The sequence below is a fragment of the Nansenia antarctica genome (genome assembly GCF_963989245.1).
Source record: "Nansenia antarctica genome assembly, chromosome: 6".
In the NCBI taxonomy this organism is placed as follows: Eukaryota; Metazoa; Chordata; class Actinopteri; order Argentiniformes; family Microstomatidae; genus Nansenia; species Nansenia antarctica.
The window spans coordinates 55,192,017-55,218,155 of record NC_137676.1 but is presented as its reverse complement, the minus strand read 5'-3'; the positions used below and the strand labels follow the sequence as shown (position 1 = coordinate 55,218,155).

Below are 26,139 nucleotides of genomic sequence, written 5' to 3'. Positions count from 1 at the left end.
GAAAAGGTTAGAAGAACAAATCCCTCCAACAATCTCATTGACTATGTTTTTAACCTGACTACCTCCTAGACCCTGAGTCTGGCCAGGGAGTGTGACAGGGGAGACTCTCCCAAGCCATGCGGGAAGGGGGTTATGGGAACGAAAGGGCCTGTGGTCAATCGCGCCTCTCCTACTCTAGGTGCAAACGAGAGGTGAATAGTTCAGTCTCTCTACCAACCAGATGGATTTCACTTGAATCTCCTTCAGCAGAGAGAGACTGCTGCAACCTTTAGAGAATGTGTCTGACTGCCCGCTCCCCCAGACTGCCTCCTCTGTGGTTCAGTTGGTACAGCATTGCTCTAACAACGCTTAGGTTGTGGGTTCGATTCCCGCTGGGACCATATATATATACTGAAAAATGTAGGCTATGCAATCACCGCAATGTAAGTTGTTTTGGATGAAAGCGTCAGCTAAATGGCGTGTATTAGACCTAAACCCCTTGAAGAGGAGCCTGCCTTCTCTATGGTTGTTACTAGAGAGTAGGGGTGTAACGGATCTCCTAACTCACGGATCGGATCGTGTCACGGTTTTTGAGTCACGGATCGGATCATTTTTCGGATCAACACAAAACATTTTTGTTTTTATAAAAACTGCTTTTTCCTTGAATTCTGTAAAAACACCACTTTTACTATGTGACAAAAACCAACAACATTCAAGATGTCAAAACTGGTAATATATATATATACATACATATACATATATAATATATATATAACATATTCTACACTCAAACATTACATAATTATACTGAAATACACTCAATTTAAATGATAGGAGAGAGGGAGGAGGCGCCTGGTTGCAGCAGTGAATCACTCTTTAAAGCAGATGAATAAACATGTTTTATGCCACTTTTAACTAAATAATAAAGTGAACCCTTATTTTGAACATGGTATGAAAAAAATGCCTACATTATCAGAAGTTGTCGAGCTACCTTTTTCGTGCCTCCCGTCATAGTTGACAGAGAAGCCAAAGTGCTCCCATACATGGGATTTAAATGACGAGGGAGCCATTTCGAGTTCTTCTCCGCCGAACAACGTAACAAGACACACTTGGGCCGCGTTCGTAAATTCGCTTTGAGAGCGCCGGAGCGCACACTGGGTCCGACGTCATAAAGAGACCAAGTAATTTGATTGGACAAGAGGCGTTCCTTGAACGCTGATCAGATTCCAGAGCGGATTTACGAACGCAGCCTTGTTGTTGTGGATTCCCAGCTTCACGTGTAGTGAGCAAACAACGGATTATTTTTCTTTCGCATTATCAACCTATCATTGCGCTTTAGAGTAAAACAAAGCCCGCAACTCTCGCGTCTATCTTTTCATGGCAACTCTACATTGTGATTTACAAGAGATATTAAGTAAGATATTACGTAATATTATTACGTTGCAATTGATCCGCGGTACACATGCGTTCCGAACCGTGGAGGGCGATCCGAACGGATCACGGAATTTCCGTGATCCGTTACACCCCTACTAGAGAGAGAGGGGTCTTGGGTTGCGTGGTAGAGGAAGATGTAGCCTAGTGTTGAGTTATGTGACACCTCACTTCACGCAGGTATGTGAACTTTTCAGCCACTTTTTCTTTTCTTTTTTTTCTCTTTTTCTTTTTGCATAACCTGAAAGATCCCTCAAAATCACAACGTGGTCACACTCAGAATGAGCCACATTATACATTTTTTATTTTTTTTGCTCAATGTGTCTGTGTTATGTCTGGCTACTCTTGCAAAGTAATTTAATTTTTGTTGAGGCTAAATGATAATAATTCCACTGTGTGTTTTATATTCAAAGTGGAATGAATAAAAAGAATACATTTGCAGCCCTGAAAGATTAGAAATGCTACCCATGATCCTTTTTCCCTCAGTGTTGCAACAACCTCCCCCAATCCAAGGAAAGCTTGGGCTCCATCGCTTCCATGACCTTTCCCTCCAAAACATTCTGTCTTGCCGTGATCTCATTTTACAGCGCTCGTAGGATGGCTGTTCCATTGCCATCCTGCACCCCCTCTCACATGGCTTAGAGTGAGGTGTGTGTGTGTGTGTGTGTGTGTGTGTCTGTATCTGTCTGTTACCCCCAGCCCAGTCTATTTTAAACCTATGTTTGTCATCTGGCGTGAGACTTATATATACTTATACTATATACTGTACGTCTCCTCTGAGAGGTGGCTTGCAACAACGTGTTGAGATGCGAACAGCAGCGTGTTACAGTAAGGGAACCCTGTTACCTCCCGGAGAGTTCTGTAGCTGGCTAGACCCCTCTGTTTATTGTCTAGACGGGCAAACAGAGAAAAGTTGTTTAACTTCTCCGAACGTGTCTGTGTACAACAACAAAAAATGGACAAATGGATGCCTACACACCGTTGATTTTTCTCCCTTGTCTGTCATGTTTCTCCTGTAGCGAAACCGTTGTTGGCTCAAGGGGTAATTAATGAATTATGAAACAGATTTCTGGTGCTGGGGCCTGAGGCCTACTGTTTCTTGATAAGCTGTAGTGAGCAGCATTCTATTGTACATTTCTCTCTTGTGCACTTTCTCTCTCTCTCTCTCTCTCTCTCTCTCTGGTTCTGTGCCAACGTCATTTCAAGGGGAATATCGCCGTCGACGGAGGAGGAGAACAGGTTATACTGTACGAGCCTCTTCCTCTCTTCCGCCAGTTCACATCTCCGCGACACGCTTGCTCGCTCAGGAACGCGGCGCCTCAGCCCCGTAGCTGGTTATGTAATAGGGTGGGAGGATGGGAGGGAGGGAGGGGTGGGGGGGGAGGAGAGAAGGGGATATGGACACAAATCTACACATCTGGCGTATGTCTGGAGGAATGTCAAATGGGAGTATACACGCACGTACAGTCATCCAGTACACACACATACCATAATATGTATCCTAGCATCATACCACGCATGACTGGACTAAATCCGTACAACTGGAGTACTTCATTATCCTTCTTTGGGATCTTTTGGGACGTTTGGACATCAAACCCAGAGAGCACGCTTGACTAGAGCTGGGAGAAGAGAGGAGAAGAGAATAGAAGAGAGGAGAAGAAACGAGAAGAGAATAGAAGAGAATAGAAGAGAGGAGAATGAGGCCGTACGGCACAGAGCCACTTCCTTATCACAGCTGGTCTGAATTAAACAGCAATGGAGAAGATGTACCTTCCAAGCCTGTAGGGAAACGATATGATAAATAGAAACACACAGGTCCCCTTCGACAGCATAAGGGGAGGCTGACGGAGGCAGAAATCAGAGAACGGGGGGGGGCTCATTTGGAATGCATGTAATGGAATAGTGTTTGAAACCATTCCTCATTCCGTCACAACGAGCCTGTCTTCCGATTCTTGCCTCCGTCAGCCTCTCCCCTGTCGAGGGACCTATGCTTCTATATTGTTGCCCTACAGGCTTGGAAGGTACATCTTCTCCATTACTGTTTAATTCAGACCAGCTGTGATAAGGAAGTTGCTCTGCGCCGTGCTGGTCTCATTCCCTTCTCTCTTCTCCTCTCCTCCCAGCACTAGTCGAGCGTGTTCTCCGGGTTTGTTGTGTCCTTAGTGGGCCCTGCCGTTGGGAGGGAGGGAAGGAGAGATAGAAGAGAAGAGGGGCGGAGGAAGAGAATGAGGAGGGGTATTTTTAGATGCTCTCACATCACAGGAGGCCATTTGGACTCAGGGAGGTGGCGGCTGACTACGTGTTTCAGGAAAGAGGCAGAGTGTTGCAGGTACTTTCCTGTAATGGGAGGGTTGAGGATGTGTGATGTGTGTGTGTGTGTGTGTGTGTGTGTGTGTGTGTCTCTCTGAGGATATCGTAGGTTCTTTCCTATCAGGACAATGACTGGTTTCAGTCTTTGTGTCCGCCAGTGATCCAGTCTCTATGGAACAGCATTCAGTCCACCAACCAGCCAGGCCCCCCTGTTGAACTTTGTAATTCCCACCAAAAAATGGCCTGATTCGCCTGAACCATTGGCAGCAGGTTAAAGGAGAAAAGAAAGGCTAAAAGTCACAATCGAAAGCTTGTGTTTGTCCCCCGGTCTGTGTAGTGCGAGGCAGTGTGGGAACGCTTCGACGACCCCCGCGGAGAGACAGACAGCCAGCCAGCGGCCCTGTCTCTATAGCTGTCAACGGTGGCCGTCTCCAGTATGAATGGGGCCCTCCTCTCCCCCACGCTCTCCTCACTCAATGACCTTCCCTGTCAGGGGCCCTGGAGCCATAGGGTCTGAACCTGTCTCTCTGCTTCCTGGGCCCTCCTGTGAAGACGGCTACCGGGTTTTGTGAGACGCCTCCCTTCTCCCCCCCGCCGCACCGGCTTTGACGGAGGCCGTAGCGATGAAAGAAAGCGAGTCCGTCGGGGGGGTCGAGCGATTCGGAGTGAATGGCTTAAAAAGGGGCTGAACGGGGAAGCCTCGACGCGAAGAGGATTTGAGGCGTTTTGGGGGGGGGAAACGGCGGTCTTGGTTTGCCATGGATCTGTGTGTAGCACAGAGGCTAGCCCCTGGGGAGTGTGTGTGAGAGAGACACCTCATATGCTGTTTACCGCAACGGGGTAGGGTTACCAGTGTATCCTGGACCCCTCTACTGAGCTCAGCGAATCCTGATACTGCAGGGGGGGGAGGGGGGACGGGGGGGCGGGGGACGGGGGGCTTTTCAGCGTGGCGCAGAAGGGATTGTAGAAGTCACCTTGGACGTGATCCCTCATAGAGACCTTTTAGATCCCCTCTGAACCCCACATGAACCCCCCATTAGATAACCACCTCCTGGGTGTGGAAAACGGGGAGCTGTTTCATCGACCACGTACGCGCGTGCATTTCTTTTGCTAGGGTGAAATCCACCATTTTGAGATTATGGGTTTGTGGTTCAGGTTGAAGTACATGAAATGAATTCAAAGGACCTGGGAGATGGAAGTCATTTTGTAGTTAGCTAGTTAGCTAGTTAGATAGTTAGTTAGTTAGTTAGCTAGTTAGCCCAGTAAGCCAAACTCATTATCGGTAGCACAAGAAAACCCAGTAAGCGAATAAGCCGTAAAACACCTTTTATTATCTGTCATAAAGTCATAACAAATCATAGTATACAACCAGTGCTAGTCATAAACCTTGGCAGCTCTCTCCACACACACACACACACACACACACACACACACACCTGCTGTCTATCTCTTATGGCAGACGTCCCAGTCTATTCTCTAAGTCAGAATAATGCCTTCATAAAGTGGATGATCATATCTGTCGGCCTGCCGTCGGCCTTGGAGAGAGCCCAGCAGTGCTTCCCCTGGGGGTGGGGCATGGTGGGGGGGAGGTTGCGTAACCGCGCGTGGCGCTGCCAGCTCGGACAGAACCAGTCTTTGTCTCTAATGCTGGGGGGGGGGGGGTGTGTGTGTGTGTGTGTGTGGGTGTGTGGGTGTGTCACTGTGTGTGTGGGTGTCACTGTATGTGTGTGTGTGTGTGTGTGTGTGTGTGTGTGTGTGTGTGTGTGTCACTGTGTGTGTGTGTGTGTGTGTGTGTGTGTGTGTGTATGTGTCACTGTGTGTGTGTGTGTGTCACTGTGTGTGTGTGTGTGTGTCACTGTGTATGTGTGTGCGTGTGTCACTGTGTGTGTGTGTGTGTGTGTGTGTGTGTGGATGTGTGTCAGTGTGTGTGTGTGTGTGTTAAAATGTGTTAGGTCAGTTGTCCTCTGGTGTCATTAACACACAATGTCAACTCTGCTTACGTCTGTTTCCCTGATGCGTCAAGTCGGCGTGGTGGGAATGGCGGGCGGTGCTTGTAGCAGAGGTTGAAGGCTAGCGTCTGTCCGCGGTGCGATACCGCAGTCAAAACATTCCCACCGGTGGTTTAGTTTAGCGAACAAGGCTACAGTTTGTTGCCCGCGTGTGCGATGGAATCACACAGTGTATTCAAATCCGTGTAACTGAGAGCTTTGAAAAAAGGAGTGAGGGAGAATCGAATCAAAGTACCTTGAAATCAAAGCACTCTTCTCACCCCCCCCGCCCCCCTCCCCCAGCTAGCTATGGAGCAAGCAGGCCTGTTTTGGTTTAAGACAGACAATGGGTCATACTTTGACCCTAAGGTGAATCTCTGATTTCAAGGTCTTAACCCCCCTCTTTAAACCGTAACCCCTTGCCAACTGGGGGTTTAAATGCGTTAGTGTCTTCAGGTCAGCTGTGTCTGAACCTGGATGAAGGCTGTGTGTGTGTGTGTGTGTGTGTGTGTGTGTGTGTGTGTGTGGGGCGGGGGGGGGGGGGTTGCTGACAGCTGGTGGGGCTGCAAGACCCTTAATTCCCCCCTGTTAAACCTACATGCTGTGGACCCGTTGACCCTTCATGCTATCACCCCTCCTCTTCATATTTATATTGGATTGTATACACTGAGCGGTATGCGTGATCATGTTACGGGAGAGTGTGTGTGTGTGTGTGTGTGTGTGTGTGTCCGCGTGCATACTGCTGGAATGTAGATGTCAGAGAGGCCATGTCGATCTAACATGTTGTTGAGCTCGGAACAAGCAGGGAGGGCAGAGAGAGCCAGCCCTGTCGTGGTGGCCGTGCTTTGGTCACGAGAAGCAGAGAGAGAGGGGGATGGAGTGGTTGAGAGAGAGAGAGAGAGAGAGAGAGAGAGAGAGAGAGAGAGAGAGAGAGAGAGAGAGAGAGCTTGGTGCAGAGTCACTCCGAAACTGGCAGAGCAAGGGGCAGGAATGGAGGCTAGTAGCCAACAGGAGGGCAGCTTCTGTTGATCACTAACATACCAGCTTACTGGGGTAGGGAGCACTCTTTGTGTGTTATGACTGTCAGCGTCTGTTCGTAGTGTGTGTGTGTGTGTGTGTCTGTGTGTGTGTGGGAAATTAAACTGGAGCCCCTCCCTCCTCGACCTTTTCTTAGCTCTGGGCTCTCGGGTTTATAGATTTGTTTTTCTTCACGGCGCTATGAAGGCACCACAAGGGTGAGTGTGTGTTGGTGTGTGTTCCTGTGTGTTCCTGTGTGTGTGCGCTTGCATGCACGTCTTCTGTCTCTGGAACAGCGGGATGGCAGGCGGAGAGTGTTGTTGAGAGCAGAAGCCTGTGTTGTTGTTTTTTCATCCCAGTGTCAGTTGGATCGGCTGAATTAGAGAGGTGTGTGAGTGTGTGTGTGTGTGTGTGTGTGTGTGTGTGTGTGTGTGTGTGTGTGTGTGTTGGGGGGGGGGGAGAGAAAGGAGGGGATCCAGCAGAGTCTTCAATACAGCAAGCAGTCATGCTTGTCTCTCTCCCCCTCCTCCTCCTCCTCCTCCTCGTTTCTACTTGGACTTCAGCATGTCTAGGCATGTCTCTCCCTCCTCGCCATTGTGGACCTCATCCACAGTCACACCTACTGTATACATGCCCTCACACACACACACACACACACACACCTATACAGGCCCTCACACACACACGCTTTCTTTAAGAAATGAAAGGCTAGTAGTAGGCGGATGAGTTGGTGCATAAGGGACACAAACTTGTTTTTGGGAGCTTTTGTCTTTTCGTTCCTACTTTGCTGCAGGCCAATGTGTAGCCGACACTTTGTATATTTCGCCTGTAGAAACAAATATGTTTGAGCTGTTTTCTATAAGCAAAGAGGCAATGCTGCTGTTGAACCCCTGAGGAGGTCGAAGTCACCATGACAACCTATTTTCCGGTAGACGTCTAGGAGGCTCATGAACAAGCCCACTGTCGACAGTTGACTATCATCCCTGAGCACACTACCTAACCTTAACACACCCTGTGTATACGGACTAACTAACCTTAACACACCCCGTGTATACGGACTAACTAACCTTAACACACCCCATGTATACAGACTACTACTTGAACGATCTATTTTATTACTAGTTGTACTGCTAATTGTATCCTGTTTTATTTTGTCACGTATGTCCTGTGTGCTATTGTCACTTTTTTATCTTGAATTATGCCTATTGCTGCGATGTCAGGAACCGAAGCCTAAGAATGTTACTCTCTTACACACGTGTAATGTGACATAACAATAAAACTCAAAACTTGAGATAGGCAAAGCTTTAATACGTCCATGAGGACCAATGTCCCTGTTCCCGAGACTAAACCGTCAATTAGATCACTGAAGCACCACAGCACGGCTCACAGCCATACCCAGCTCTCAGATCTATCCTTTGAAGAAGCCCCAATAGAAACAGTCTATGGATTTAGACTGAATTCAGACCAGTGCACCTTAGGCAGCTATACCGATGACGAATCAACGCGACGGGTGATTGCAGTCAGTTTCCACCAGTATTTATTGTTATGTGCCGTACCAAAGCTAGGGGCGGGGAAATTGCCTGACCGCTTAGTGATGGATAACCCTGCTGCAAGCAACTCGCCTCTCTCTGACCCACATTCACTTCCAGTCGAGTGGTAAATCTATCACTTTTTACTACATGCCTAATCCCCCTTTCTCTCTCTCTCGCTCTCTCTCTCTCCATCCAGGATATCCATGAGCTCGGATTTCCAGCACTATAGTTTCAGGATGCCGAATATAGGGTTCCAGAATCTCCCACTCAATATCTACATCGTGGTGTTTGGGACGGCCATCTTTGTTTTCATCCTGAGCCTCCTCTTCTGCTGCTACTTGATAAGGTACAGTAAGACGCGCACCCATACTCCTGACAGCCTTGTCTCCCTCTTACGCTGGGACTGTACGTGGGGTGGGGTGGGGGTTACCATTCGGATCGCGGGGGTCCTTACTACAAATGCCATCCAGTCTTGATTCCGGGTACGCTAATTTTGACAAAACGTTTTTTTTCTTTCACCGATTTTTCGGTGAATAAACGGTTTGAGATGAACAAGAATTGTAGTGATCGACACAGGGAAATCTCGCTTCCATTGGGAACGACAGCCATTTCATTAAGTATTGTATCAGTCACGCTGCACATTCATGGCATAACCCGTATACCACAGTCCATTCACCACTGATGGATGCAAATCCGCTTCACGGAGAAAACAACGACAACTAGCCATTTGTGATGCAGAGGCAGTGCTTCCAGGTCTTAACCCGGCGGCACTTCAGGCTATTTTACATTCCTTCATATCTGAGTATGAGAATGCACCGCTTTCCCTGTAGACAAAAGAGAGACTGTTCCTGAGTTATTATTAAACCGTCGAGAACCTCTCATCCTGCTAATAATTTGGCAGCAGTCGTCGGTGTGTGAGTGCCACTGAGCGGCGGCACCCTCAAGGCCCTATCGCTACCCCGGGAGAAGGCATCTCTCACCATGTGACGGGTCGGCTCTGTTTACCGCTCCAGCATCCAACTGTTGCACCACTGGTACTGTATGTCCAAGAAAAAAAAACTATGGAAAAACCCCCAGCGAAAGGCTTCCATATCCCCTCTCTCTCTCTCTCTCTGGTCTCCTCTCCGCTCTTTCTTCTCTCATCTCCCCTTTCCTCTCTCCCCTCTCCGTCTCCCTCTTCCCTTCGCCTCTCCTCTCCCCTCTTTCTTCTCCTATCTCCCTTTTCCTTGCCTTGTCCCTCCTCCTCCTCCCATATCTCTCTCCTCTCTCCCGCTCCTCCCATATCTCTCTCCTCTCTCCTGCTCCTCTCCTCACCCCTCTTTCTTCTCCTATCTCCCTTTTCCTTGCCTTGTCCCTCCCCCTCCTCCCATATCTCACTCCTCTCTCCCCCTCCCCACTCTCCTCTCCACTTCCACCCCTCTCTCCCCTCCTCAATGACAACCGACTCCCAACAGTGCCTAAGACATTAACCCAAACACAAGTAGGGCCTGTGCAGTTTTATGAGAACTCTGTGTCCTTAGACTCTCGTAGGAGAGCTATTTGTGTCCTGGGGTCACAGCTCTTGTTCAGACCACAGTAGAGAAACACGCTGGGCGTACACCGCGCTAGCCAGGGGTCTGGTTTATACTGTAACAAGAGATATTATGATGTATTAAACCAGCGTAAGCCTGTGTGAGGAGTGCGAGGAGAGGAGAGATACGTTTGAGAAGGAAACGTCTCTCTTCCACCAGGCCCAAGTGATAGAGAACCTTTCATCAGGCTAACTTTGAAGACCCGCGCTGCTTTGAACACAGCAGTAGTCTAGCGCCGAGGGCTGCTACCCCAAGACGAGCGACATCTTGGCTACTTCGTAAAAGCGAAAGGCGGGCACACACATATTCTTTGGGCCGAGAGTTGCTAAGCTATGATGTTCGAGCCAATCGGACGTGAACGGACTCGAAATTCTGCTAGTTCAGGCACACAGCACGGAACACTCCAGGACTCCACTTCCAATAACTCATCACCTGCATTATTATTTTTTTACTTTTAAAACAGTTGGATTTAGAGCATGTCATGCAGGTTTTAAATCTGAGAGTTTAAACCATCGCCTAATGCTATTAGGCTTTGGGGTTTTGAACTGGGGCAAGGGTTCAATCTCTGAGACTCTGAAGCTTCAAAGCTCTCCAACCAGATTTCATGCACTAATAAACTGCGGCAGCCGTATTTAAAGTAGCTGAGTGCACATATGGACAAAACCCAGTTTAACTGGATGCTTCTTAATGAAATGGCTTGAAGCGAAGCTTTGTACAAGTCCCAGTACCTCCAGACGAGGGTCATATTAGAGTCCACTTCAGCCCTCGCTACAAATTCATTTAAGTTGTTTCAAAGCCACGGTCAATTTTGTTTGTTGTTAAAGATATTTCTCAATTTGACGCTTTGACAAGAATAGAATGGAACTGTATGGCATTTGTGGCTTTAAATTCAATTTGGGGTGTCTTAACTTCCTCTTCTTTGTTGTGTGTGTGTGTACTGTACATATCCGCATGTGTGGTCTCGATTTGACTTGCTCTTTCACAAAAAGGCTGAAAAGGCACAAACAGCACAGTTTGGAGAAGCTAGTTCTATCGCTGACTTGGTAATCTGAACCGGGAAAAAAAAAGAGTCCCCCGCCAGTGAACGAAAAAGAAGGAAAAATAGCTGAAACGCTCCTTTTGATGGAGACATTAAGATCCCAGCTGCGTAGTCACGACGCCAGAAACTCTCAGCCTTGAAGGAGGTGCGCTTCGTGCCTCTCGACTGGATTCCGCTCAGCCCTCGTTTACCTCCCCTTTCTGCCGCCTCGAGGTTGTTCAGGGGCCATTTAAAGTTTTGTTTAATAACTCATACAAACCCGTCATACCCTTGTGAATACGGCTCCTCTCTGAAGAAAGGGATACTCTTTGAAATTGGCAGGGTCTTTTTTTGTTAAGCGTTACATCATCCACTTGGCACTGAGAGGTTTTAATAGAACTCAATAGGGCTGGGAAAAGATCGATTTGTCTCCTCAATGGAAGGCGCGCACACACACACACACACACACACACACACACACACACACACACAACCACACATACACACATACACACACACACAACCACACATACACACACACACAACCACACATACACACACACACACAACCACAAGCCTCCCCATGTGGTTCTCTGTAAATCCTAGCCCTGTATTGAATCGGTTACACAACAGAATGTTATGGGGGGGTTCCCAGAGATCTGATTGGCTCTCCTCTCTGTCCTCCCTGGTCCAATAATGATGGCCCTGACCGCTGTTGCCATGGGGGTCAAACCATAGCAATAACGTTGCAAATGTGTAGCATTTCTTGCCTAAAACAGTGAGAAGCAGGGGCTCTCAACCAACCAAATTCACCCCACCCCACCCTCCCTTATCCAGCGGGGGAGATGGTAAGTGTCTTTATGCTTTTGTTATCTCCCCCCCCAACCCCCCTCAAGACAAACAGTATGATATGAATACAGTGTCACGATTTCACCCAGGAAAACCAAGGATGTTCAGATTACCAAGTCATTTCTAGAGGAGATGGGGGGTAGGGTGTGGGGGGGGGGGGGGTAGTGAATTTGAACTCTGAAAGGCTTCTAAAGATGCAGTCTCCCTCTAATGCATGTGGCCCACACTTCCCTTAATCACCATGACTACGCACACACACTGTCACACACACACTCCCCCGCACACGCGCGCCAAGCACAAAGCCCGGCCAAAAACACATCCACACTTCGATTAACATAACGCTGAAATATTTAGTAGGCAAAACGCAGAAGGCAGGAAATTTCGAGAGCGGGTCTGGATGCAATGGTACAAAAATAGAACCCCCCCCCTCCTCTCACACACACACACACACACACACTTACACACACCACCACCAGCAGCACGGCAAGGCAGCATTTTATCCGGCTATTTTTGGGTTGAGTCAAGTCACGACATAACAGAATAAGTTGTACACTTTCTTGATTTTAAACGTGTCAGTACAGGGCTCTACCCAATAGTGGACAAACCTGTCGTAGTCTATTCTGACAGATTACCTCGGCAGGCTAAACCCAGAGATGACCTTTAACCTCTTCACCTGTACAGTCGGTCATATCGTCTGGTTTGAAGGTGACCAGTTGTCCCAAGGTCCCCTTGACCTTGTTTGACAGACGGGCCTCGGGCTGAGCTGGGTCTTAGCTAGTCTTAGCTGTAGCCTCCCACACACACACACACACACACACACATACACACACACAAACACACATACACACACACACACACACACACACACACACACAGCCCTAGTCTGACCTGTAGTCACACACACACACACACACACACACACACACAGCCCTAGTCTGACCTGTAGTCACACACACACACACACACACACACACACACACACACACAGCCCTGATGTACACATAGGGGGACGAGGGAGACGTGCGCTGTAGTTGAAGTGCGAACATTGACTACCCTATTTTGGCCCCGACAAAGGCAAACACACACATACACACACACACACACACACACACAGATTGACAGGAGGCTGAATGTCACAGCTACGCGCGACTCCCTCTGTTGGGGTTGTTCATAGTCCACACACACTCGCGAAATATGCCTATAGCTGGTACACACACACACACACACACACACACACACACACACACACACACACACACACACACACAGAGGCGTACGCAACCATGTTTTGGACGAAAATGTAGGGATAAAACACATTGAAATCTGTGAATGTATTTATCACTACCTAGCCTAAACACACACACACACACACTCACTCCAATTGCCCATTGCATTGCTTACAACTACAACAACCCAATGTTCTTCCTATGTGCGGGTTGGGGTGGGCGACACCAACCCTGACTGTCTGTCTGTCTGTCTGTCTGTCAGTCAGTCAGTCAGTCAGTCAGGGGTTAACCTCGCCCCCTCACCTCTGTGCTAAGGGCCACTCACCCCCCTGCCCCCCCACCCCTCCCCATAACCCCCACCCCCCCCTTGCCCATGGGAGTCTCTGCACCTTTACCTGCTGGTCTGTTTCAGAATGTCAGTGTGTGTGCCAGACTGTGCTGCCCTGTTTTACAGATGCCTCTCACTCTGGCCCGAGAGGTTAAAGTTACTAGTAATGGAGGTAAATCTGTCCACACCCTATGTCTCTTAAAAGCTCTCAGTCCTCCTCTACTTTCTCTCTGTGTGTCTCTCTCTCTCTCTCTCTCTCTCTCTCTCTCTCTCTCTCTCTCTCTCTCTCTCTCTCTCTCTCTCTCTCTCTGTCTCTCTGTCTGTCTGTCTCTCTCTCTCTCTCTCTGTCTCTGTCTCTCGCTCTCTCTCTCTCTCTCTCTCTCTCTCTCTCTCTCTCTCTCTCTCTCTCTCTCTCTCTCTCTCCACCCCCTTCTTCTCCATCGCCCCCCTCCTCCCTCCCTTTCTGCCACTCTCTTCTTTCTGTTTTCTCTCCATTGAAGTGTGTTGTTATTGTCTGGTTGTTACTGAAGAGCATGGTGGAAGCCATTGCCAACCCACTTCTGTTAACCTACTGTTCAATGAGCTCTCACCCTCCCTCTAACCCTTCACTTCTTCAAAAAAACAGGCTGGGGGTCACGTTGGTTTCTGTTCCACAAAGTGTTTTTGGTGCTTTGTTTAGTTCGCCTATTCTCAATCAATGTCTGATCCGGTTGAATGTATTTTTGTGCTGGTTGTGGTGTTTTACCACATCTGGGTTTGACGTACCGTCCACCAAAAATAGATCTGTTTACAAATGGAGCGTGTTAATATGTAAACCTGGCTCGGAGAGATATAAACTCTACTACTTCATAGTAGAATGTCCACAAGGTGTTAGACTCGATTTTTTTTCCGTTCTGTTTGTTGATCCGTTTAGATGTCTTGTGCTTGAGTCAGCTGTTCGCATGGCTGACCCAGTTCAAGGTATTGTTTGGGGTTATTTTCAGCCACACTCACACACACACACACACCCACACAACTGAAGGTTAACTGAAGGTGGACGGGTTATTTATTTGAGGAATGTGGACATGGCTGCCTCTCTGAGATGACCTGAAGCTCCTCTCCCATCTGTCAGCCCTGTGTAGCCCCCCTCCTGACAGGCCTGACTCCAGTCACGGTTCAGTGCCCCATATAGTGTCCTTCCCTGGCCCCCTCCCCCCTCGACCGCTGATCTGAAACAACCTCGTAGGTCAAAGCAGAACGGTCGAAACCTACCCAGTGTCTTTATCCATCAGTGGCGGTGAAGGGAAGGAGAGAAACAAAGGTAGAGAAAAGAGCAAGGACAATCAAGGTTTGAAGCATTGGTTGAAAAAGCTCTTTCCTTCCACCCATCCCTCCCTCCATCCCTCCCTCGCTCCAAACTGCTGTAGTCAGCAGTAGTTGAAGGCCACTCCGGTACTCGAAGGACCATTAGCCAATCCCGTGAAGGGAGCGGCCCGTAGCATTCAAACTAGTCGAGGCGATCAACTCAAGGTTGCTGATGTAGCGAAACGCTACGCTGCGCGGAGAGGGTCTGTACACGGATGCTTAAAGGGGACGGATAAACCACCTCAACCTGTCCTGGGGTAGGTTCACTGTCTGAACATCCAAGAGAGAGGTTGTTCAAGTCCATCCCACCTGGCGGACATTTTGTTTAAGAGAGCTAGAGAGGTGAGAGCAGGCGATTTCTGCTTTTTTATTTTTTTAGTTTTTTTGTTTACAGTTAGTAGGATTAAACATGTATGGATATATCAAACTATTCAGGCCAGCGTAGTATCTGCGTTCCGGCTCTGCCTCCTTTCAAAGAAGGGTGTTTTCGTGAGCAGAGCAGACAGATCTGAGGTCATTTTGCGCTCCGAGTGAGATTCCGCAACCGGTGTGGGATTCAATTCCCACAGAGGTGGTAATGGCAACAGCCACCGAAGTGGAAATGTTGGGTTCTCCGTCAAAGTCGTCGGAGGGAGGGGTGGAGGTGAGCGGGTAGGGGGGGGGGCACCTGCAGTGTCATCAATGTCACAGGCAGCCAAAGCCAAGGGGGTTCAATGTCACAGTTATGGTGACATTGTGGTGTGAAATCACACAGTCAAACGGGCCCTTTGGCAGCAGAGAACAGGACAGGACGTGAAAAGGTGGCCCTCACGCCATTTCACAGCCCGTTAAACCCAACCCACCCAGTTCCGTCAAAAACCTGTAATGTTAAATGAAAACCATTCATGGTGAAATATAGCCCGCTCCTGTCCTGTACAACGGCTCCTAGAAGCCCACACACGGTTGTCATTTTAGATCTTCAATCTAACATCTTCTAAGTGGTTCTAAAAGTGTTTTCATAGGTAATTGATTATTTCTGACTTGTCCAATAAACCAGGGGGGTATTCCATCAACGTCGCTGAAGGAAAGCACATTTCGGACTTATTTTTGATCAATCTCGCGAAACGTCTCAAAATAAGCCTGGATTTTCCTTTAGCGACGTTGATGGAATACCCCCCCGGGTCCTTGTGGTGATAAACAAAAGCCTGGCTGACTGGCTGTTGAAGTGTTAACTCTCCCAAGTCCCTTAGCAGCTGTGGCCCTTGCACCAGACAGCAGTGTCCTCCAGTATGTGGGGCTGCAGCTCAAACAGCCGACTGTGACAGGCCTTGGTGTCAGTGCCAGAGTCGTGTTATGAAAGTATCGCGTTGGCAGCCATGTGATATAAGTATTGCATTGGCAGCTCACGTAACAACAATAGTGTTATGTCAGCCATGTTTTTGTTTTGTTATGTCAGCCATGAACTTTATCTCTGCAGTTTTTCTCCATTAGTTTCTCTGCTGATTTCAGGTTCTTTTTTTTTGTTTTTCACGTGTGTGTAGATATGTGGGAAAGATATATATATATATATACAGTATATATCTAACTTGCTGTAAAGGCGCTCATGCTAATCAAAGAGGTGTCTTTTCTTTTCTCTACGTTGTGCTTTCAGGTTACGGCACCAGGCACACAAGGAGCTGTATGCGTACAAACAAGTAAGTACAAGTAAACACACACACACACACTCACACACACACACACACACACACACTCACACACACAGGGATTTACTCAAATGAGCATTGGGGATTATTTCGCTTTCACTATCCTCTACACTAGAGTGTCTGTCTGTCTGTCTGTCTGTCTGCCTGCCTGCCTGCCTGCTGCTATACATAGACATACATAAATATACATGCAACAGTAATGTACTGTACGAGGTGGGGGGGGGGGGGGGGTTCATGTCCCGTTCCCATGCCGCATGTTCTCCCTGGTCATGCTGTTAATGTAACGCCAGCCTGCTCAGCATGAGAACCAGTTTATCCACGACCAGCCACATGTGACGTTATTCCAGGCGGGTACAACACACACACACACACACACACACACACACACACACACACACGCCTGCCTCGTGGCTAGTAGTCAGGTGAACCTGTCCTCTCGCCACCCCTGTTGATCCTAGACCCCCTCCCTCTTGATGGTAGCAGCTTGCAGATTGTTGTTGTTGTTGTTGTTGTTGTTGTGTTATGTATTTATCTCTGCATCCGCTCTCACTCGACTACGCAGCGCAGAGACGACGTCATCACTCCCGCCATTGTCTTTCACACCGTCTGAACAATAACGACCCCAAATCTGTTTGCATGTGTACTCTCATAATACTCCGAACACTAGTGTATGCTGCATGTGTAGTGTACCCTCCATCTCCATGTACCCCACTACCCCATCTTGACAGATACCTGTTGGATTCCCTTATTTGCCGGTAGCTTCTCTCAGTCAGTCGGTGTCGAGCTGTCTCCTGTCTGTTCTAATTTCACACCCTTTTCCTCTTTCCCCAGGTGATACAGAAGGAGAAAGTCAAAGAGCTAAATTTGCATGAGGTAAGAAGAAAGTTCCATTCTTTCTCCTTGACAGTCTCTCTGGGTAGTCGCTGCAGGGACCTAGGCAGTGACAGCGTCACAAACAAGTCGAAACGTTTAGCGGGCCGGAACGTTATTGTCGTGAAACAGACGGAAACTTTTTACTATAGACTTCGCCTGTATCTATCCCCGATTTAACCCGCGATACAGGCGCGCGTGTGTGTGTGTGCGTGTACGTGCGGGTCTGTCCTATCCCTAATGTAATCTGATATACCCTGCATTACTCAACGTAGTGATGCCATGTCCACTGTGTACTAGGCACTTTTTGGTCTTTTTTTACTTTTAGTTCGTGCTTCTCTCATTCTTGTTTAGAACCCTGTGGCACAGCTTGTACTTAATCATTTAAAATGGCCGCTAGATCCTGTGATATCGACAATGTCACGGTCCTATCTCTCTGACACCGCAGCTCAGCTGGTCATTGTACAGTCACAACAAGTCCCTAAATGGTTAGAACCCCGTGTTCCAATGTCTACACTCGCATCCTGCACAGAACGCTTGGCAAATACATTACTTCATTCTTTGTGGTATACTTTGAAACGCAGCCAATTACGCAAACATCCCACGAGAACAAAGTCTGTGTGTGTGTGTGTGTGTGTCTGTCTTGTCTGTCTTGTCTGTCTTGTCTGTCTGTCTGTTAGGGTGGAGTGCTTTTCCACGGCGCCATGGCCCTATAAGCCTCTTAAACAGAACTTCTGCTCAAACACAGTTTCGTCCCCCAAAGTCAGCGGCGTGTCCTCTCTTTACGCCACACGGGACGTCTCCTGACGACCTCCTGATCGCCACCCTCCGTACCGCGGCAGAGAATAGATTTTGATTAGCCCCTAACACTCTACACTCAGACTGTCAGCTCAGCAGCAGCCCTGTTACACCCCCCCCCCCTCCCAGCACCTCTGTGCTAATGAAAGGCCAGCGCTGGTACCGCCGTGCAAGGAGGTGCACTAGAACCACGGCGCTAGCCGCACGTAAACCACTGCCGTAGGAATGTCCCACCCTGGGGCCGAATCTCAAAAGTCTTTCCTTCCTTCGATTCCTCTCGCCCCCTCCCCCCTCCCCGTTCCCCTCAGCGCCTCCTCGGAAACGCATCGGCGGAGAGTGTCTGAGGGGAGGAGCGTCACACCCCTCTCCTCCCAGTGAGTTTGGAGGAGGTCGGCCGAGGGTAGAGGACGTGAGGAGTCAGGGGCTTTTGAGACTCGTCCCCCTCTGGGTTCTGCACCCGGTGTCCCGGTTTCTCTCTCTTATTAGAACTGGGAGACGAGAAGGTTACGAGGAGGCTTCAGAATGTGACACAGGGGTGTGGTGAGTGGAGGGAGAAGCAGCAGCCAAGTTGTTTTGTCGAGAGCTGAAAACGACAACATTGTTACGACGTAGAAAATGCGGGCCTTGAGGGCTATGACCAATTCCTCGCTCAGTTCCAAAGGGTTATGTGTGTTATGGATTGAACCTCATGCAGTCGATACATAAACAAATAACCTCTTGTTGACACTGAGGCCCTATAGACCCCTACTTCCTGTTGCTCCCACCCCACCCCCCCCCCTCCCCGGTCAATCCTTGCTCCAAACAAAGTATACTTATATACAGATCTTCTTGATCAGATGAAAAGAAAATGCCACAGTGTGTCCACATTGATTATAGTGTCAAAGTGCTGCATTTTGAGCTGAGGTGGAGGATCTGTGGGCAAACTGATCTGTGGGCAAACTGATCTGTGGGCAAACTGATCTATGGGCAAACTGATCTAACGTGGGGTAGTGGTGGTCTAGTGGATAGTGAGTTGGACTTGTGATCGGAAGGTTGTGAGTTCAAATCCCGCCTGAAGCCACACCACTACTAGTGTGCCCTTGGGTAAGGCACTTAGCCCTCAGTTACTCCAGGGGGAATGTCCCTGTAATTCGTAATTGTAAGTCGCTTTGGATAAAAGCGTCTGCTAAATGGCAAAATCTATGGGCAAACTGATCTGTGGGCAAACTGGCATTACTGCGGAGGCTGCTTTTTTCTGACATGTCTGCTGGGCCGTATCAGTTCAATATATGGCCGCACAGTGAAGAGTGTGTGTTGTGTGTGTGTGTGTCTGTGTGTGTGTGTGTGTGTGTGTGTGTGTGTGTGTGTGGCTGATGGGTAATAGGAGAGTGAGCCGGCGAGCTCATGTCCAGATTCTTCATACCCTCTCTCAGACCACACCACCACCACCACCGTGGCAAGGTTGTACGCTAGTCTCTTGTCGCCACAGCATATCACACGCCTCGTCCTTGACCGTGGGCCAGGGATAGGGTGGTATCGTGAAGGCAGCACAGTGTCCCGCGGCCGGTACACTGTATCTACCCCCCCCGTGTCCTCGGTAGGACAGTGGTATCCATTGGTTGGAGCAGCATCGTGTCCCTGCGTTGACATGCCAGAGAGGACTGTACACTCAGTCCCAGTCCTGTTCTGAGGAGATAGACAGAAGATTACCTTCTGGGTTCTAACAGGACAAGACTTGACACGACGTGGTTCGGTAGTCAAATCATGTTTTGAGATTTTTATGTTCGCCCTTGACGGATGTCTTGTCGGAGCAGAGTTTTTCCCCTTTTGGGTATAGATATTTGTCGTGTCATGTCGGGTGCGTCTGGGGGACGATCAGGTACAACAGAGGGAGGTGGAGGATGGAAGGCCTTGGGGAAGGTGGAGATGTGGCCTCTGGCTCCATTCGGTGCCCATCGTCCCTTGTGAGTGGATAGTGGGGGCCTAGTGGATAGTGAGTTGGACAGGTGATCAGAAAGGTCATGTGTTCAAATACACCACCTGGGAACACCACCACTAGTGTACCCTTGAGTAAGACCTGGGAACACCACCGCTAGTGTGCCCTTGAGTAAAGCACGTAGCCCTCAGTTACTCCAGGGAGACTGTCCCTGTGATCTCTAATTGTAAGTCGCTTTGGATAAAAGCTTCTGCTAAATGGTCAAACATTTTAAGAAAATGTTAAATGCGTGCAAAAGGTTTACTCCAAGAGGCTGAGCTGTCTCTAACCCCCCTCAGCCCTGACCCATAGCTTGCCTACCCGAGAGCTGACGTCATGTCTAACTACCTCCAGCTTTAATAAGCCGCTCATTAAGCTTGCCCTGATGACGTTCTACAGTTTCCACATCTTAGGTGGTGGGTTGGTGGGTTGGTGGGTTGGAGATATGCAGATATGATATAAGTGAAACTTGAAGGGATGATTGACGTCTGAAGTTTGCAAACCCGACCAACCATCCCCCGAACACAGCAGAGAGCCGACAAAGACAACAACCTTGAAGCTCTTTGGGGCAGAATCATAATCACGAGATTAGAATTTAACACGACCAAAATATCTATGAGGGTTGTTTTATTTTTTTATCGGGCAGAGGTTGTTGCTGCCTTAATTAAAGTGATAGCTGGTTGGATATTGGACTGTGTGTTCCCATTTGCCCTCATTATACCAGAGAGAAAAATGTGTTATTTAGACTGGAATGTGGCCCAAGATGAGAAATGAGTCTGCAGGACTGAGAGAGGAACTGAATACTTTTCACATCACCATGCCCACTGTTCAACAACACCTACCTTACTGTCCAAGGTGACGATGCTTGTTTTTAATGGGATAGTGAACACTTCAGTTTAATATAGCACACAGTAGCAGACCAAGTTCAGAGAGAGAAGTTCAGAGAGAGAGAAGAGACAGACACACACACACACACACACACACACACACACACACACACACACACACAGGCATCACATTACAGACATCACGGCTGCCTCCATTCCCCGGTATTTTCAGGGAAAACTTTCAGGTCAGACTGCAGTCTCCCCGAGTGACGTAATCCATTAGGTCAACCTGAGAGGGAAGGAAGGCTTCTGGAATGTTCTGCAGCTTGTTGAAAAGCTCCTGTGGCGATTCCTAACGCCAGGCCTCCTCTCCTCTCCTGTGTGGACACTACCACTGCCAGTGCGTTGCCAACAACCGCGTGTGTACGTGTTGCGCGTGAGAAACGTGTGAGAGAGAAGAAGGAGAAGACTCGAGATTCAGAGGGCAGAGTGAGATGGAAGGAGAGAGAGAGAGAGAGAGAGAGAGAGAGGGAAAGATGAAAGAGAAGAGGGGGGGGGGAAGGAGAGAGAGAGAGAGAGAGAGAGCAATGCACCGTTCTGTGGAGTCTTGTTCCCGTTCTCTAAACACACCTTCCCCCAGGGGTGAAACCTTAGAGGCTCAGCAGACGTCCTTTTATCCTGGGCCCCGATCCACCTTGGAGAGAACAGAGAGAGAGAGGGGGGGGGAGAGAGAGAGAGAGAGAGAGAGGAAGAGAGGTCGTATGCCTTATGTCCCTGGAGTAAGTGTCCGTATCCAAAGACAATCTTGCTGCAATGTTAGACAACATCCCAAACAGGCCAAGTACAATACCCCCCCTTGCCCTAAGCACAGGCCGGTCCTACAATGTCGCCAGGGCCCAGTGGTGCCAAACTCTTATCCTGGATCAGTGTGATTCGTTTCTCTGATCCAGGATCAGATCGAGCTGGTTGATTTCTCCCCCCCCCCTATACGACTCAAAATCATCCAGAAAGATCTGATCCAGGATCAGAGAAAAGAATGGGGATCATTCTGATCCAGATTAACGGTTTTTAACAACCGGGCCCAGTTTCCCTGTGCGGTGGAGCTAGACTGTTTGCCCCCAGGCTAGTGGGTCCCCTTGTGTCTTCAGCTGTTATGGAGGTGGTACGCTTGGCGGTCATTGTGCAGGGGCGGCATACAGCGGTGGTCTTTTTTTTCCTCACTGTGTGTGTGTGTGTGTGGGGGGTTTAGCTATTCAAGAACAATGCACTGTAGGAACAATGAACAGCGCAGAAACACTAGACACACACACACACACACACACACACACACACACAGTCAGCATCGCTGGCAGGTCAGTGAGTGTATGAGTCGTATCCAGTCTGCTTGTCTTGCCACTGCTTTCTCCTTTGTGTCTGCAGACAGACTGCAGCAGACACTCACACTCTCTCTCTCAAACACACACACGCACACACACGGCGTGTCTCGGCCTGCCGTTCTTAGCCATCGTCAGCCAACCACGACCACGCCCCTCTCAGAACGCTATTCAAATCCGAAACCGTGGCGCAGTATTTTTTCCACAGCTACCACGACCTTTGACCCGCGCGTGAGCTTTAGTAAACACGGGTCGACATTCCTCACAGTGAGACGCTTCTCTGTCCCAGGGTGGATCACGGTGAATCACCATCAGCGCGCGGCGGTCAGTGTCAACAGACACAGCGTAAACACCGCTAACGCACTTCTGACTGAATCTAGCCCTCCATCTCCCCGCTCCGGCCTCCGAGAGACGCCCCGTGCCTTTACTCTTCGCGTGATCCGCGTGATGAGTGCTTAACGACCATGTTAAAGGAGTTCAAAAGCAGTCTGACTGAGGTTGATGTGAAACAGGTGACTTCACGCGGAGGCAGTCAGACCTCTCTGTGGGCTGTTCTCCCGTCTGGGTGCCCCTTCCACTGTGACCTCCTAGGCCGTGAAACAGACTCAGTGGTGCTATTTGTTTTAGCCTAACTGGCACCCTCCACCCGTTGATCCACTAACTGGCTCTCTCTCCCTCTCTCCCTCTGTCTTTCTCTCCCCCCCTCTCTCTCTCTCTCTCTCTCTCTCTCTGTCTCTCTCTCTCCCTCTGGCTCTCTCTCCCCCCCCCTCTCTCTCTCTCTCTCTGTCTCTCTCTCTCCCTCTGGCTCTCTCTCCCCCTCTCTCTCCCTCTCTCTCCCTCTGTCTCTCTCTCCCTCTGTCTCTGTCTCCCCCTCTCCCTCTCTCCCTCCCTCTCCCTCTCCCTCTCTCCCCCCCTCTCTCTCTCCCCCCCCCCTCTCTTCTCTCCTCAGATATGTGCGGTGTGCTTGGAGGAGTTCAAACAGAAAGATGAGCTGGGGATCTGTCCGTGCAAACACGCCTTTCACAGGAAGTAAGTATGGTGGCCACGGTGGGCCCGAAAAGGTGGAGTCGTCTACTTTGACTGCAGTATCTAGCGCAAAACAGTCCCTCAGTCACGACACACACTCTCTCACATGTAAACAACCGCTGAGGTCCATGTGTGTGCGTGCATGTGGTCCTCAGAGGGGCAGAGAATGGAGAATCTCACTGATGCCTGACTCTTGAGAGTAGTGGATAAGCCTGCCAGAGCTAAGCAACCGCCCCCCCCCCCCCCCCTACTCTGGTCTTGAAACGCACACACACCCACACACACACAAGCAGACTTTCCCCTCCTACATACCCCCCCCGCCTCTCTCTGACCCTCTCCCCCTTCTATTCGGTGGCAACAGTGGGTTAACTCCCCCACGCTGCCTCTGTGTGACAGTCGCCCCCCCCCCCCCCACCCTTTGGGAACCAGACCTCCCGAAATAGTCCTACAGGGCCCACGCGGTGAATAATTCACCAGCTCGGAACACGCAAGAAGCCTTCTCTGAGTCATGATGCTAGGCTAGGCTACGGCTAGCTAGACAAAACTGGTTGCTGTCTCCCTCTCACTCTCTGGTCGAGGACTCTGCGGGCCCACCATCTGGTTAACACGTTACGCCGCTTGGCTTGTTCAGAGTAGAGTACCATACACCATGTACCAGTACAGCATGCTCGTTTCAGTTGGTTTTACAGTGTTGATTTAATGTACTTAATGTTTTGTTAAACAATGTCTTATCTTCATCCTGCTTTCTCTCTCTCTCTCTCTCCCCCTCCCCCTCCCCCTCATCCCCTTGCTCCTCATCTCCCCTTTCCCTCTCTCTCTCCCTCCCTCCCTCCCTCTCTCTCCCCCTCACCCACATTTCCTTCCCTCTTCCCCCTCTCTCCCTCACCCTCACCCTCATCCCCCTCCCTCCCTCCTCATCCCCCCCCCTCCCCCCCAGGTGCCTGATCAAGTGGTTGGAGGTGAGGAAGGTTTGCCCGCTGTGCAACATGCCCGTCCTGCAACTTGCCCAGCAGGCGGGCATCATGGACGCCCCCGTGCCCCTACAGCAGCCCCTGCCCGGCGTGGAGAACCTGGTGTAGCACACACACACACACACACACACACACACACACACACACACACACACACACCAGTGTTTCCTCTATATGCATCCGGCAGCAGCAGCGGCAGCGGCAGCTCACCACAGCAAGATATTTTTAATTAAATTTTAATCAAGAAAAGAACATATGTCTATATATGTTTTATATATTCTTTATTAAATATGAGGTACGCAGCGAACCATTACGGGCTCTTTCGAGCTCTCCACTTTGAGCAACAGGGGCGTCGACTGCTAGCACACCTAGCCTATTAGTCCAGAGTGACGGCCGGTCAAGAACAGAGTTGCTGTTCTACACACCAGGTGGCTTAAAAGGCAATACATGTGTTCTAAAATTGGTATTATTAGTCATTCGTCTGGAGTCACCCTAAATTGACACCAGTTGCTGCTGGAAAACCTAGGGGAAACACTATACACACACACACACACACACACACACACACACACACACACACACACATTCACTCACATGTACAGGTACACTTGTATATGAATAAGGACAGACAGGAGGAACTGGTCACAACAAAGTGAATCTGCTGCTCTCTTTTCTCTGCCTTGGTGGATTCACAAAAGTTTTTTTTTATATATATGAAAACGGTTCTTACTGATAATCTTCTATTTTGTTTTTTTGTTTTTTTTGGACAATGAAGAAGAGTAATCTGAGTTCTTTCTTTGGCCAAGCAGTGGCCAATCCTGACTGTTTCACAACCAAAGCACTTTTCTGGGGACACCAGCGCAAGACGGAAACAAAGACACAAAAAAACCAACAACTACAACACGTTGAAATGGAAATGGCTGCAATTTCTTTTTTTAACAAAAAAACCAACGTTTTTTTCTTTTTTTTTTACAAGCACTTTATGAGAACTCAACCTTAATAGCTTGTGAGGGTAGTAGCAAGGTGATATTTTATATTTTATTATTACGATTAACTATTATTTCATTTTTTTTATGTGTACAGAGCCTTGTGGGTTTTAATTTTAAGTTGAGTGGAATTTTTGATTTTTAAAAAGATAAATAACTTAAAGGGACAGTAGCCTCCTTGTGATTGGATGTCAAGAAACGTGTGTGTGTGTTGGCTGGGGGGGCGGGGGGGTGTGAGGGTCATAGTAACCTCGGGACTTGGCATCCAACTAAATGTGAATTAAGGTGGAAGGGGTCAAACGTGTTGTGACGCAGAAGCGTGTCCGATAGCGCCTTCCATTTGAATGCTGCACACGTGTGCGCATCTTTGTTACAACAGCACTGTCGTTTAAAATAAGCCAACCCTTAAAATTGTGTTTCAGAAAGTATATGTGAATGCAAATCCAAAACGCAACAATGCCGAGGTCGTCTTCTCACATTGAACAGTCACATACTGTAAACAACATTGTTCTGGGTTGAGGCAAACCAGAATCATCTTTAGTAGAATCTCTGTCCCGAATCCATACTCCCCCCCCCCTCCCCCCCACACACGCACACAGACACATCAGTCAACACACTCTGGAGGCGTCCTGGCCTCAGCCACTTCCTGTGTTTGGGCGAACAGGAAGCAGAGTAACCCGACACCCCTTGGCCCAGGGCACCCGCAGAGCTACAGCCAATCAGATCAGCTCAATTCCTATTACATAATCCTGGAGCTAGCCTCCCCCCCCCCCTCCCCCCTCCTTCTGCCACTGAACCACAGCGCGCAGGCCTGCAGTATTACTCATTCAGCTTTTGGCAATGGACCACTGTTAAAACACAGTGAAAAGGTTCCTTCTCAGTTTGAGAACGGTGCGAAAGTGCATCCCACTCACGCTCTCCGTGGAATGGGACTTTGGACGGTCTCAAGCTGGACTGGAAGTCTTAGATGAGTCCTCCTGGACATTTCCTGTTGAACCATAGAGATGGTCTTCTCTAGAACAAACAAAACATGATTTCACTGAGGCATTGTTGCGTTTC

General features: G+C 49.1%; 1 protein-coding gene across 1 annotated transcript in view; it reads left to right on the top strand.

The window, feature by feature from the left end:
• Window positions 1-24,316, top strand: part of rnf24 (ring finger protein 24) — a 32,520-nt gene extending 8,204 nt beyond the window's left edge. Inside the window, exons 2-6 of the mRNA XM_080535340.1 lie at window positions 8,454-8,603; window positions 16,224-16,266; window positions 17,107-17,148; window positions 23,047-23,126; window positions 24,061-24,316. Coding sequence (XP_080391466.1) covers window positions 8,461-8,603; window positions 16,224-16,266; window positions 17,107-17,148; window positions 23,047-23,126; window positions 24,061-24,202 — 450 coding nt within the window. The 5' untranslated portion in view covers window positions 8,454-8,460 and the 3' untranslated portion in view covers window positions 24,203-24,316. The remainder of the gene's footprint in view (window positions 1-8,453; window positions 8,604-16,223; window positions 16,267-17,106; window positions 17,149-23,046; window positions 23,127-24,060) is intronic.
• Window positions 24,317-26,139: the final 1,823 nt, after the last annotated feature.